Source organism: Prorops nasuta, unplaced genomic scaffold, assembly GCF_024137725.1.
Source record: "Prorops nasuta isolate Cenicafe-Biocafe unplaced genomic scaffold, Cenicafe_Pnas_1.2 PNAS00071, whole genome shotgun sequence".
NCBI classification, from domain to species: domain Eukaryota; kingdom Metazoa; phylum Arthropoda; class Insecta; order Hymenoptera; family Bethylidae; genus Prorops; species Prorops nasuta.
The window spans coordinates 286,963-299,909 of NW_027116868.1; the positions used below are offsets into that span (position 1 = coordinate 286,963).

Sequence of the window (12,947 nt, forward strand, 5' to 3'; positions counted from 1 at the left end):
GCCGCGTTCGCACTACTTAGGCCGCGTCCACATTTAGGACCTAGCGTAACATCCCAAGAACGAGTAAAGCGAACCGGGTCTTGTATTGATAACCGACTGTATAATAAAGAGAGTTTGACCGCAGTTATTGAGTTATTGTATTAGCACCCCATCTCAGATATTCGCGTACGAGGGTTAGAACCCCCTCTGTATAAATAAATATTCGGGTATTATCAAAAGTACATCGAAGGCGCCCGGGTCTTGTAGGAAGTCGCCTATTGGGAAGCGAACGCGATCGGTGAGGGATCACTCCTCCCTCCCCTTCTACACTATCCCTAAGGATAGCCAGTAGCGTCACAGTATATATTAAGAAAAATACCCTAATCAATAAAATTTCTCTGATGTATATATGTTTAGAGCGATTTTAATTTAACTCAAATTTTTGAGAATTTCGGCAACGTAAGGGTTTTTCTACTCGCTGATTTTTAACTTCATGCTCATTAAACCATTGTGCAACGCGCCAGGGTAAAATAAAATGAGTTTCGATTTTTTCCCTCATATATATATATAGATAGAAGAATGAGTTTTTATTGTTGTACGATTTTTAAAACGCATCATATAGCTATAAGAGAATTATAATTAGCATTGTCGAAAATCCAAGTGTTGATCAAATGTAAAAACCATCGAGCTTATAGACACTATTTGTCCTTAAATAAAAGGGTTTTCTCGGTGGGAAAGTATTTGTTATTTTATTTAGAACAGATTTGAGGTGTGGAATCAATAAAATTCGCGAATTCATTTTTTAACGGTCACCTAGTATACATCTTTCCATTAAAATTGATTTCTGTATTTTAAGAAATTTTCGGGTGAGACAAGGAAGGCCTATAAAAAAAAAGCTGAAGGATTTTATTGTTGTTTTTAAAGTGGAATTATTCAGCCAGAAAATGTTTTCTTATATTGAGATAATTATCTTATGAACACTAGTCATTAAGCGTTATATCATCTAGTTAGTAAATTAAGTTCAATTGTTTAAAAACTACCCAGTTTCGGAAAAATTGACTGAATCAGGGCAAACACTAAGATAGGTTCAATATACAGACCCACTCCCCCCTTACGGTGGTGCATAAACAATTTTTGCAATATAAATCGTCCTTAACTTTTACATATGCACACATAATATTTTATTTCTTACCTTAGCCATAGATACAGATCTAAAACATCAAACACAGATTCAAGATGAACAAGATCTAATAATGTTCTTGTCTCAGAGAATGGCCATCCAATTTGATCGCTCAACCAAGTGAATGTTATAGAATCATTTTTACTGTAACGTCTTGCAAACTGAAAAATAAAATTAAGCTGCTATTATCCACAATTTCTAGGTATTGTAGTCAAGAAATGGTAATGTAATAAATTATTGCATACAGTGAAATTTAATTTGAAGTTTAACCCTTTACACTCAGTTGTTTTCTCACAGAGAACGTTATACCCTGTAAAAGGGGACAGCGGAGTGCAAAGGTTTAAGATTTAATTAGTACTATAAGTATAAAATATGTATACCGAATGTAACAACTATGATGTTTTTAATTTTAACCACATATTTTTATGGTTAATCTAAGTAGAAAAGTCATGTACCATTAATATTGTAAAAGCATCGTTTCTGAAATAAATGAATTTTAAATTGATAAATCAGGACTTTGATTCAACGGAAAATTAATTTAATTTCACTTTCGTTGACAGTGTCCCTTGAAAAAACAAAAGAAGTTTGTACTTCTCCGCCGCGATCCGTATTGTCGTACACGCTTATACATATACGCACGCAATTACGCCAATTATTAATATTACTTCCTAATGTTTTACATTCCTGATCCTGGTTCTAATGAAATTTATTTTCTGCTTATTTTTAAAAGGATCCGCGGTAGCACGCACATTTAGTTGAGTAGCCTGGAGAATAATACGCGGCGTTATTCGTAGATTAATTTTCAAGTCGTTTTATACATTCGGTGACGTGACATAGGAACAGCTCTAAGGTAGTCAAGATATAAGTATTATATTAAAAAAGCTCTTATAAGAAATTGTATTTTTTTCTGTTTTTGAAAATTTTTCTATTTTCTGAGATACAGGAGTTTACTGCATCATTGGAAGAGCTGAATCACTCGAAAATAGATTTTCAAGTAAGGCCATAGTCTTCTCTGGAAATTTCGACCTAAGTGGAGAGCTTGAAGGATCCCTTTACGAATAAATATGCCATTTTTCATTTAATGAAGGGACGGGCCACAAAATTAAAAATACTTTTTTTTTATGCCGTAGATTGTTCATAGCTCTTGCCTTTTTGCATAGTGTCTGCCTAAATAGACTAGCCAGTAAAATTAGCCAATTGCTAGGTCAGATTCTAGTTTATAGTGGCTAGAAGTTGATAAGGTTACCAAATGTAATATTTTACCATTCACCAAGCAAATCGTAATAAACTTTAAAAGAGAAAAGCATAAGTATTTATTAAGTTATCTGAAATGTTCTCGTACCTAAGAACGTGCAAAGAATATGAATAATAATCTACAGCATTAACAAAAAATTATTCTTAATTTTGTAGCTTAACCTTTCATAAAATGAAAAAAAGCTCATTTATTCTTAAAGAGATCCTTCAGGCTCTCCACTTATTAGGCCGAAATTTCGAAATGAAACTGTGGCTTTACTTGAAAACCAAATTTCGAATCATTTTGCTCTTCCAATGACGCAGCAAACTCCTCTATCTGATAAAACAGTGGGATTCAAGATCAGGAAAAAAATACAATTTCTTATAATAGCTTTTTGAATATAATACTTATTTCTTGACTACCTTAGAGCAGTTCAGAAGTCGCATTACGAAAAGATAAAACGACTTAGAAATTAATCTAACAATAACGCTGTATTATTTTCCAGACTTTTCAACTAAATGGGTGCTATCGAAGGTCCTTTTAAAAATAGCCAGAAAATAAATTTCACATTAGCACCAGGATCAGGAGTTTAAGACATTAGGAGGTAATATTATTAATGGGCGTAGTTGCGTGAATGTGTGTATATGCGTGTACGACAATACGGATTGACAGAGCAGAACAAACTTCTTTTGTTTTTTGAAGGGGAACTGTCAATGAAAGTGAGTGTAAAGTAATTTTTCCGTTGAATCAAAGCTCTGATTCATCGGTTTAAAATTGATTTATCTCAGCAATTATGCTTTTCCGGACCTTATAGTATAGGACTTTTCTACTTAGTTTGGTCCCAAGAATGTGTGGTTAAAATTAAAAACATCATTGCTGTTACACCCTGTATAGAAACGAAAAAAAAAGAATTTTCAAAATTTGAAAACTCCAACACAAGTAAATATTTAAAAAGTTGTTTGGAGTCAATTTTGGTGTAGCATAATGAATATTTTGGCAAAGTTTCGTTCTTAAAACATTATGGAGAAAAATGTAATAGGGATCTGAAAATGACGATTTTCGACAAAATGAGTATATTCAAGCACGGGTAACTTTAATAATTTTCAAGTTCAAATGTGCGACTAGAAAATTATTCAATTACATAAAAAAAATGAAGAGACTAAGAAGACTGAGAATGAATTTAATTAAATCCAATGCAATTGGCAACAGTTTGAAAACCGACTAATATTTCGAAAAACATCAATATACATTTTCACCTGCCAATCCACGAATTTTTGAAAATAGCAATTTCTACCTGTTTTCAAATGTAAATTGGTTTAACAGCAAAGAATATGCAATGTCAAAGACTCAAATTGCAACGATAGATGTTATACACACACACACACACACACACACACACAATCGTCAATCAAATATAACCTAAAACCACTCATATTTTGAATTTTAAAAAATCATAACTCGCGAGCCGATGGTCGCATACGCTCTAGATTTCCAGATATATTATATTTTAAGAAGTACAATGAAAAATAACATCGACATCATAATCGGTGACATGAGTGTACACGATTTGATCGAAAAGTAATAAAAACGCTCATATATACAGAGTTCACATCGGACGCCCTAGACCATAGATATAAAGTGACGCGTATGTTTTTAACTATAAAAGAGATTTAATTTTTGTATAAAACCTTTTCAAAACCTCTTCCTATTTACTTTCAAAAAGGTCATATGAAAAATTTGAATATCTCTTATTGTTAAAGAGATACACTTCATTTTGTATCTATGCATAACCTCACGAGTTTTTCTCTTTCTTATAAAATAATTAGCTTCTTGAAAAAAAAAACTATTAAATAGATATTTATTTATTTCCCTGATTCAAATATCCGATTAATTTATTAGAAAGGATAGTCAACAACGTGACTACAAATGCAGAATGAGTTTAAAGTTGGTCATTAACAATACCATAATCGTTGACCAACGTTTTTGAATTGCACTGCGTTATATCAATATAAGGGGTTATATCTAGTTAGAATTTTCAAAAAATCGATTTTTTTTTTATTTCATTTTCGTAATGTACTATAATTCAAGAATGAACACAGAAAATTTCAAGTCGATCCAAACAATATCTTTTGAGTTATAAGTATATTTGTGAAGATGCGTCTGCGCGATCATAGGTAGCGGCACGCATGTAGGGCAATGACCCGATCGGTAGCTGTTTACCTGGACCGTTGGTCCTTATATGAATGTTTGTTTTGTATATCTATACATTATTTGATTTTATATTATTGTCCTGCTTATATCTGTCAGCTAGATTTAACGGTTTTCGTCCCACAGCTGACAAATATTGTAGAACTGTTTGCTACTCACAGCACTTCTGTCATACTTATTTTAGTTAGCTTTTGATTGGTGTGTGTTAAAATGAAAGTAAATAGGGATAAGCGGAAATCTACAAGTGCACATAAAGGTAGAAACAAAAAGAGAAGACATGTTTTTAATCCAAAAACATCTGAAACCAACGAAGGTAGTTTTAGTGCATCTGCGAAAAAAATAACAAATCAAGATTCTGTTATTGTGCCTCGAGATGCAACTGTCGAATACAGGATTTTGAACTTTATCACGGTTTTTGCGGCAATTTCTGAATATGTAAAATGCAAATCTTGTGGTGGAGATATAAAATTCCAAACTTCATCTGAACGTGGTCTTGGTTTTAAGATTGTTTTGCTGTGCGACGAATGTGCAACGCGTACTATCAATTCTTGTCCGTTTATTGGGCATTCATATGCAATAAATAGACGTTTTATTTTTGTAATGAGAATACTCGGATTAGGACTGAAAGGTGCAAAAAAGTTTTGTGGTCTAATGGACATGCCCGCTTTTTTAACTCAGAGTACATATGACATGATTCTGAAAAATATACATGGTTGTGTACAAATTGCCACCGATAAGCTTTTAGATAATGCTCGTACTGAAGAAAAACAGTTCACATCTGCAAATCAAGGCGAAGCTCATTCAACAGAACTCACTGTATCTGGCGATGGAACTTGGAAAAAACGAGGATTTAGCTCTTTATACGGTGTTGCATCATTGATTGGCTATTATTCCGGAAAAATATTGGATGTTTGTGTGAAAAGTTCGTATTGCAAACAGTGCGAAGTTTGGAATAAAAAATTGCATACTGAAGATTATCAGGATTGGTATGAAAACCACAAAAAAAGTTGTTCCGCCAATCATTCAGGTTCTTCCGGAAAAATGGAGGTGGATGCTATAATTGAAATGTTCAAGCGTTCAATGAAAAGTTTTGGAATCATGTATAAAAACTACATCGGTGACGGTGACTCCAAAACATACTCCGGGATATTAAAAGCTGCACCATATGAATCTGTAGAGATTTGTAAAAAAGAGTGCATTGGGCATGTACAGAAGCGAATGGGCACGCGACTTCGAGAAGTTGTTAAGAAATATGTGGATACCGTTGTCAAAGGCAAGAAAAAGGTTCAACGAAAAACTCTTGGTGGCAAAGGTCGACTTACTGGCAAGATGATTGACAAACTCACAGTCTATTATGGTTTGGCAATAAGAAGAAATTGTGATTCTGTTGAGAAAATGCATAATGCTATATGGGCTACATTTCATCATTATTGCTCAACCGATGACAATCCTTTGCACGAGAATTGCCCGATCGGACCGGACTCTTGGTGCTCTTGGCAGCGAGCAGCAGCTTCAAATGAATTAGCTGCATTTCACCACGATTATGAACCGTTACCTGCTGATGTAATCGAAGCTATTCGTCCAATTTATACAGATCTTAGCAATGAAAAATTATTGGAAAGATGTGTCGGTGGATTTAATCAAAATAACAACGAAAGTTATAATCAGCTTATTTGGAAAATTTCACCAAAAATCATTCCCTGCGGATCAAAAATCGTTGAAATAGCAGCTAATGTCGCGGCTGGTATATTCAATGAGGGTACTTCATCTTTATTATATTTTATGTATGCAATGGGTGTGTGTATTGGACCGAGCGCACATGAATATGCCCAAAAAGAGGATGAAGAGCGTGTCGCGATATCTGACCATAGAGCGCAGGAAGCGACTCGAGATGGAAGAATAGCTCGAAGACAGCACCAAATCGATGTTTTGGAGTCTGCCAAAGAAATTGAGGGTTTACTGTATGGCCCTGGAATAGATGATTCAGTGTAAGTTAAAGAATAAAGAATTTTACTATGTGTCAAACTTTTTCAAAACTTCAAACGCGTTTTTCTCAAAACTATGTTTTCAAAGTCGGTGTACACGATAACTCAAAAACGGCTCAACCGATTGCTCTCAAATTTTTATACAACCTTTGTGAATATATTTTCTAGTGATTAATCGAAGGATTTGAAGTTTTGATTTATTTTTGTCATTTTATAAATAATTGAAGGTCGAAATTTGCATGCGAAAAGTAAAAAATTTTTTTGAGAAGCCGCCATTTTGTTAAAAATCAATATTTTGATTATTCCTTCGATTAATTACTAGCTAATCTATTATACTAACGAAAACTTCTCGATTTTTGCATTTTAGATAATCCAGTCCTGAGTTCTGATGTACACCGCAAAACACCTTTTTTTCGAGGACGGTTGGGAGAACGCTGATTGTGGCACTATTTTTTAATATTTCTATTAAAAAAAAATTTGTCTGCAATGTAGAATAGCTCTATTTTAAGTATAAAAAATTGTGAGCAAATAAATTTAAAACTCTTCTTAGGAATTGTTTATAAAAAAATCGATTTTTTAAGCGTCCTGACTAGATATAACCCCATAAGGGATTATGTTAATACATAATTCAATGCACGCATTTGTATCATTACCTGCATTTTGTGGTTTTTGTGAAAAACCATATTTTATTTTTTATAAATATAATAAAATTATTTGATTTATCTTACCTTTACAAACATACCGCATAGAAATGTCAGTTTTCGATTTATTGGTGCACAGCAAAATACATATCTGGCTCGAAGTGGTAATGGTATATGTTGTATCATATCAGCCAAAAATTTAAAATCCTCCATATCACAAATGAAGTAAAGAGAGTTATCTACTCTACTTAATGAAATAAATATGTCCTAAAATAAGATCAAGATTAAATTAATAAACATCTGAAATACAAGCAAACTTCTATAATTAATAAAATAACAGAGCTCGTTGCAAACTCAATAAACTAACTGACAAACCATTTAATCTTTAACAAACGTTTCAATTAAATAAAAAAAATGTCTAACCCTTAAGGATATAATCTCATGTATCAGTTTCTAAAAATCGTTTTTTTTTGTTACATATATTGAATAAACAATTTATTAAGAGCACTTTCCTAAAATTTCATACCAAAATTCGAAAAATTGACGAAGCTATAACGTATATTGTATAGCGTGCCGTGAAACCATTATGTGCGCGCGCCTGTGAGTCGAGTGTCGTCAAGTCTAATGCTGCAAATATGGCTAGATGAAATCGTAGATCAAAAAGGTGGCTGAAAATGGTGCCTATGAAGAAACAGAATGTTTAATTTATACAGAGTGTATCAGCAATGATGCTTTTTAAATTTAACCATACATATTCTTGAGTATAAACTAAGTCGAGATGTCCTATACTGTGACATCCAGAAAAGCATCATTATTGAGATAAATCAATTTTAAACCGATAAATCAGGGCTTCGATTCAACGGAACATTACTTTAATTTCACTTTCGTTGACAGTTCCCCTTGAAAAAACAGAAAAATTTTGTACTTCTCCGCCGATCCGTATTGTTGTACACGTATATACACATTCACGCAACTACGCCGATTATTAATATTACCTTCTAACGTCTTACATTCCTGATCCTGGTGCTAGTAAAATTTATTTTCTGCCTATTTTTCAATGAATATTTCAAAGCACATATTAAGTTGAATAGCCTGGAGAATAATAAGCGGCGTTATCCGTAGACTAATTTTCAAGTCGTTTTATCTATTCCGTGACGCGACTTATGAACTGCTATAAGGCAGCCAAAAAAGAAGTGTTATATTAAAAAAGCTATTATAAGAAAATGAATTTTTCCTGTTTTTGGAAATCTTACTGTTTTATCAGATAGAGCAGTTTGCTTCATCATTGGAAAAGCAAAATGACTCGATAATTGGTTTTCAAGTATTGACATAGTTTTGTCTCGAAATTTCGGCCTAATAAGTGAAGAGCCTGAAGGATCACTTTAAGATTAACCCTTTGAGTGTCAAGCAGAATTGAAAGGAAATGAGCCCAAAGCGGCAGGTATACTTTTCTTACCGACTATTATGAAACTTAGTATTCTAGGGTTAAATTTTTAAGTTTCGTTACAAATTGTATTAAAAATAAGTTATTTATAAAAAAAAATGATAAGATATTACAAAAAAAAAATACAAAAATTTGCTTAAAAATTTTTAATTCTAGATTAGTAAAAAAAACATATTATTCTTTTGTTTTGTTCTCAGTAATATATTCGTTTTTTAAAAACCCTCTAAGCTCTCCAATACAAAAATTGAAAAAATCACATATTTTTGAATTATTGTATACACCATTTTGTGTACGCCTTTTGATTTGGGCTTTTCAATGTCATGTTCATATTTAGAAAGGCTGACAAACCCGATTAATGCAATTGGAAAAGTTTATTTTATCTTTTTAGACTAAAACATTTCATGACACCATATGGCATCACCGCCACTTATGGCACGTAAAATGCATGACGCCATATGGCGTCACTGCCACTCAAAGGATTAAATAAGTCTTTTTCCATTCTATGAAAGATCAAGTTACAAAATTAAGAATAATTTTTTGTTAATGCTGTAGATTATTATTCATAGTCTTTACACGCTCTTAGATACGAGAAGATTTCAAATAAGTTAGTAAATACTTTTGCTTTTCTCTTCACTTTATTACGATTTGCTTGGTGAATTGTAAAACATCTCTTTTTGGTGATCATATCAACTTCTAGTCACTGTAAACTAGAATCTAGTTGGTCTAGCATTTGGCTAGATTTACTAGCAAATCCACTTAGGCAAACACTATGCAAAATGTACTAGGTAAAAAGGCAAAAACTACGGACAATCTATGGCATAAAGAAACAATTATTCTTAATTTTGTGGCTTGTTCCTTTATAAAATGAAAAAAGGCTTATTTATTCTTAAAAGGATCCCTCAAGCTTTGCACTTACATTGAAATTTCCAGAGAAGACTATGGCCTTACTTAAACATCTATTTCCAAATCTTTTTGCTCTTCCAATGATTCAGTAGACTGTTCTATCTGATAAAATAGTAAGATTTTCAAAAACAGAAAAGAATACAATTTCTTATAATAGGTTTTTTAATATAATACTTATATCTTGATTGTGCCTTAGAGCAGTTCATATGTCGCGTCACCCAAAAAATAAACAACTTGAAAATTAATTTACAAATAACGTCATATAATCCTTCAGACTTCTCAACTAAATTGATGCTGTAGAGGATCCTTTTAAAGATAACCAGAAAATGAATTTCATCAGCACCAGGATCAGCGATACAAGACATTAGGAGGCAATATTAATAATCGGTGTAGTTACGTGCGTGTCTGTGCGTGTGTGTGTGTGTGTGTGTGCGCGCGCGCGCTACTATATGGAACAGTGGAAAAGTACAAACTTCTTTTGTTTATCGAAAGGAAAGTGTCAACGAAAATGAGAGCAAAGTAATTTTTCCGTTGAATCGAATCCCTGATTTATAGTTTTAAGATTGTTTTATCTCAGAAATGATGCTTTTACGGTATTAATGCTACATGACTTTTCGACTTAGTTTATGCTCAAGAATATGTGGTTAAAATTAAAAGCATCATTGTTGTTACACGCTGTATACATATATTTAATGAACACCTTTTTGTTTTGTAAAACTTTATTATTTAATAAGCAAGAATAATGTTAAAAGTACAAAAGAACATTTCTTGGTTCTAACCGTTACAACCTTCTACCTTTTTAAACGACTCAGCCATTAACTTAAAACTATACTAGAACATAAAATACATAAGACGCAGATTCTTGTTGTGCGCCGCCAAGCGACAGAAAACTAAAACAACCAAAATGTTCAGTCACTTTTATTGTTATTTTCTAACACCCTTCCTCAATAAAAGCAATATTCAAAAATTTTTTTTTTTTATTCATAATCTAAATCTTTCTTTTGCTCTAAGTTTAACATCAAACATAATTTTTCAAAAATAGTACGATTTAACCCTTTAGTACATATGTCAGCGGTTTGGTTTTCAGATGGCACATAACATATATTCACTTCATTCGTATTTACCTTTTCTCTAACAAAATGATACTTCAAATCAATATGTTTCAAACGTTTATGGTGCTCTGGATTTTTGGCTACGCAGATTGCTGATTGATTGTCTACTAACATATTTACATTGCTGTATTCAAGATTTATTTCTTTTAACATATTTCTTATCCAACACCCCTCGGCAACTCCTTTGGCCAGTGCCACGTACTCTGCTTCGGTGGTAGATAACGATACGCATTGTTGCTTATTTGAACACCATGAGACTGTACAACCATACAATTTGGCAATATAACCTGATGTTGATTTTCGGTCATTGGTATCTCCTCCCCAATCAGCGTCAGTATAACATACAATAGTTTTGCTTTCATACGTCTTATAAACTAGCTTCATATCCAATGTACCTTTCAAATATCGTAATAATCTTTTCAATGCCTTCCAAAGACTTTCACTTGCATATTGCTGATATCTACTTAAGTAACTTATTGTATAGCATATATCAGGACGTGTCCCTATCATAACATACATCAAACTGCCTATAAGTTGTCTGCATTTAATGATTAACTCTGTATTAGCCGAATTTTCTTTTGATAATTTGAGCCCTTGATCTATTGGTGTAGCACTCGGCTTACAGTTATCCATTTGATATTTTTGCAGTATTTGCTGCACATAGTCTTTTTGGTCTAACTCAATCGAGTTCTTTGTTTCCTTTACTGTAATTCCTAAATATTTTGAAACTTTCCCCAAGTCTTTCATTTTAAAACTTTTACATAGAGCTCGTTTCAGTTTATCTATTTCGTTTTGACTATAGCATATTATAATTAAATCATCCACATATAAAAGAACATAAAATTTACCATCCTTATAATACAAGCAATAGTCTGATTTACTCCTTTTGAACCCTTCCTTAATCATAAAATCATTAAATTTTACATTCCATGTTTTTGGTGACTTCTTTAATCCATACAAAGACTTATTAAGTTTCAGTATCTTTCCGTTACCTTCCAGACCTTCTGGAGTTTTAATAAATGTTTCTTCTTCAATATCACCATTTAAGAACGCACTTTTAACATCCATTTGATTCATTATCAGTTTATATTTTTGTACTACAGCTAGTAGGATTCTAAATGTAGGTAGCTTTGCCACTGGTGCAAAGATCTCTGAATGGCTCAAATAGTCTTTCTGTTGAAATCCTTTCGCCACTAATCTGGCTTTAAATAACACTTTATTATTTTCAATATTTTTTGTTCGAAATACCCATTTTGTTTCTATAGCTATTTTATTTGGGGGTAAATCCGCTTTTTGCCAGGTATTATTTTCTTTTAACATCCTTAATTCTTCATCTATTGCATCTTTCCACTCTTTAGAGTTAACACTTTCCATGGCATCCTTAAAGGAGTTAGGTTCTTTTTCAATTGCTACTAGCCCCATTTCATAATTTTCAAACCATCCTGGCTTTTTCGTTTTCCTATTACTTCTTCTATTACTTGTTATTTCTTTCTCATTTGTCTCAGATTCTGTTTCATCATCATCTATAGTATCAAAAAATGCATCGCTTCCATCTTCACTTGAACTTACTTCTTCGTTTTCACTGCTATATTTTTCTGCATTTTTATCTTCATTATCTTTAGTATCTGATTCTTCAATTTCTTTATTTCTCCACGTTACACTCTCTTTCTCTAAATTTATTTTATTTTGTTTTATACTCTCAGTAACAAAAATCACATCCCTGAAAGTATCTACCTTTTTAGTACCAGGGAACCAAACTCTTAATCCTTTTCTGTTTATCCCATATCCCACGAATATCCCCTCTTTACTTTTTGGGTCCCATTTCAACCTTTTTTCTTTTGGGATATGAACATATACTTTTGTACCAAAAATTCTTAAATTTTTTATTTCAAAATTCTTTTTGTATATTAATTCAAATGGTGTTTTACCTTTTTCATTTGTCTTGCCTGTTCTATTTATCGTGTATACTGCCGTGTTAATCGCCTCAGCCCACAATTCTTTTCCCAGGTTCTTGGCTTGCAACATTGTTCTTGCAGCTTCTACTACTGTCCTCATTTCCCTTTCAATTTTTCCATTTTGTTGTGGAGTATAAGTAATAGTCGTTTGATGAGTAATTCCTTTTCTTTGAAACAGATCTTGTATCTCTTTATTTATAAATTCACTTCCATTGTCTGATCTAATGGTTTTAATTTTACACTCAAATTCATTTTCAAAAAGAGCTATAAACTGAACTATTTTGCTGAAAGTGTCAGACTTATTTT

At 32.5% G+C, this 12,947-nt stretch overlaps 2 protein-coding genes across 3 annotated transcripts in view; one reads left to right on the plus strand and one right to left on the minus strand.

The window, feature by feature from the left end:
• The window catches only part of LOC136784771 (ATP-dependent RNA helicase SUV3 homolog, mitochondrial-like), a 154,492-nt gene that overhangs the window by 116,770 nt on the left and 24,775 nt on the right, over positions 1 to 12,947 (minus strand). The window contains exons 3-4 of the mRNA XM_066745660.1: positions 7,315 to 7,494; positions 1,172 to 1,320 (exon numbers count right to left, since the gene is read on the minus strand). Coding sequence (XP_066601757.1) covers positions 1,172 to 1,320; positions 7,315 to 7,494 — 329 coding nt within the window. The remainder of the gene's footprint in view (positions 1 to 1,171; positions 1,321 to 7,314; positions 7,495 to 12,947) is intronic.
• On the plus strand, positions 4,421 to 12,323 carry LOC136784770 (uncharacterized). 2 transcript variants are annotated; one of them, XM_066745659.1, is made up of 3 exons: positions 4,421 to 5,840; positions 5,880 to 6,294; positions 11,116 to 12,323. In XM_066745659.1, exons 1-3 carry the CDS (start codon positions 4,812 to 4,814, stop codon positions 11,196 to 11,198), a joined length of 1,527 nt encoding a protein of 508 aa, XP_066601756.1. In that variant the 5' UTR covers positions 4,421 to 4,811; the 3' UTR covers positions 11,199 to 12,323. The 2 variants fall into 2 exon arrangements, with proteins under 2 accessions (XP_066601756.1, XP_066601755.1); XM_066745658.1 differs by lacking the exon at positions 11,116 to 12,323 and having other exon boundaries at positions 4,421 to 7,077.

Coding starts and splice junctions, on each gene's coding strand:
- LOC136784770 (XM_066745658.1), top strand. CDS start 4,812: ATGAAAGTAAATAGGGATAAGCGGAAATCTACAAGTGCACATAAAGGT.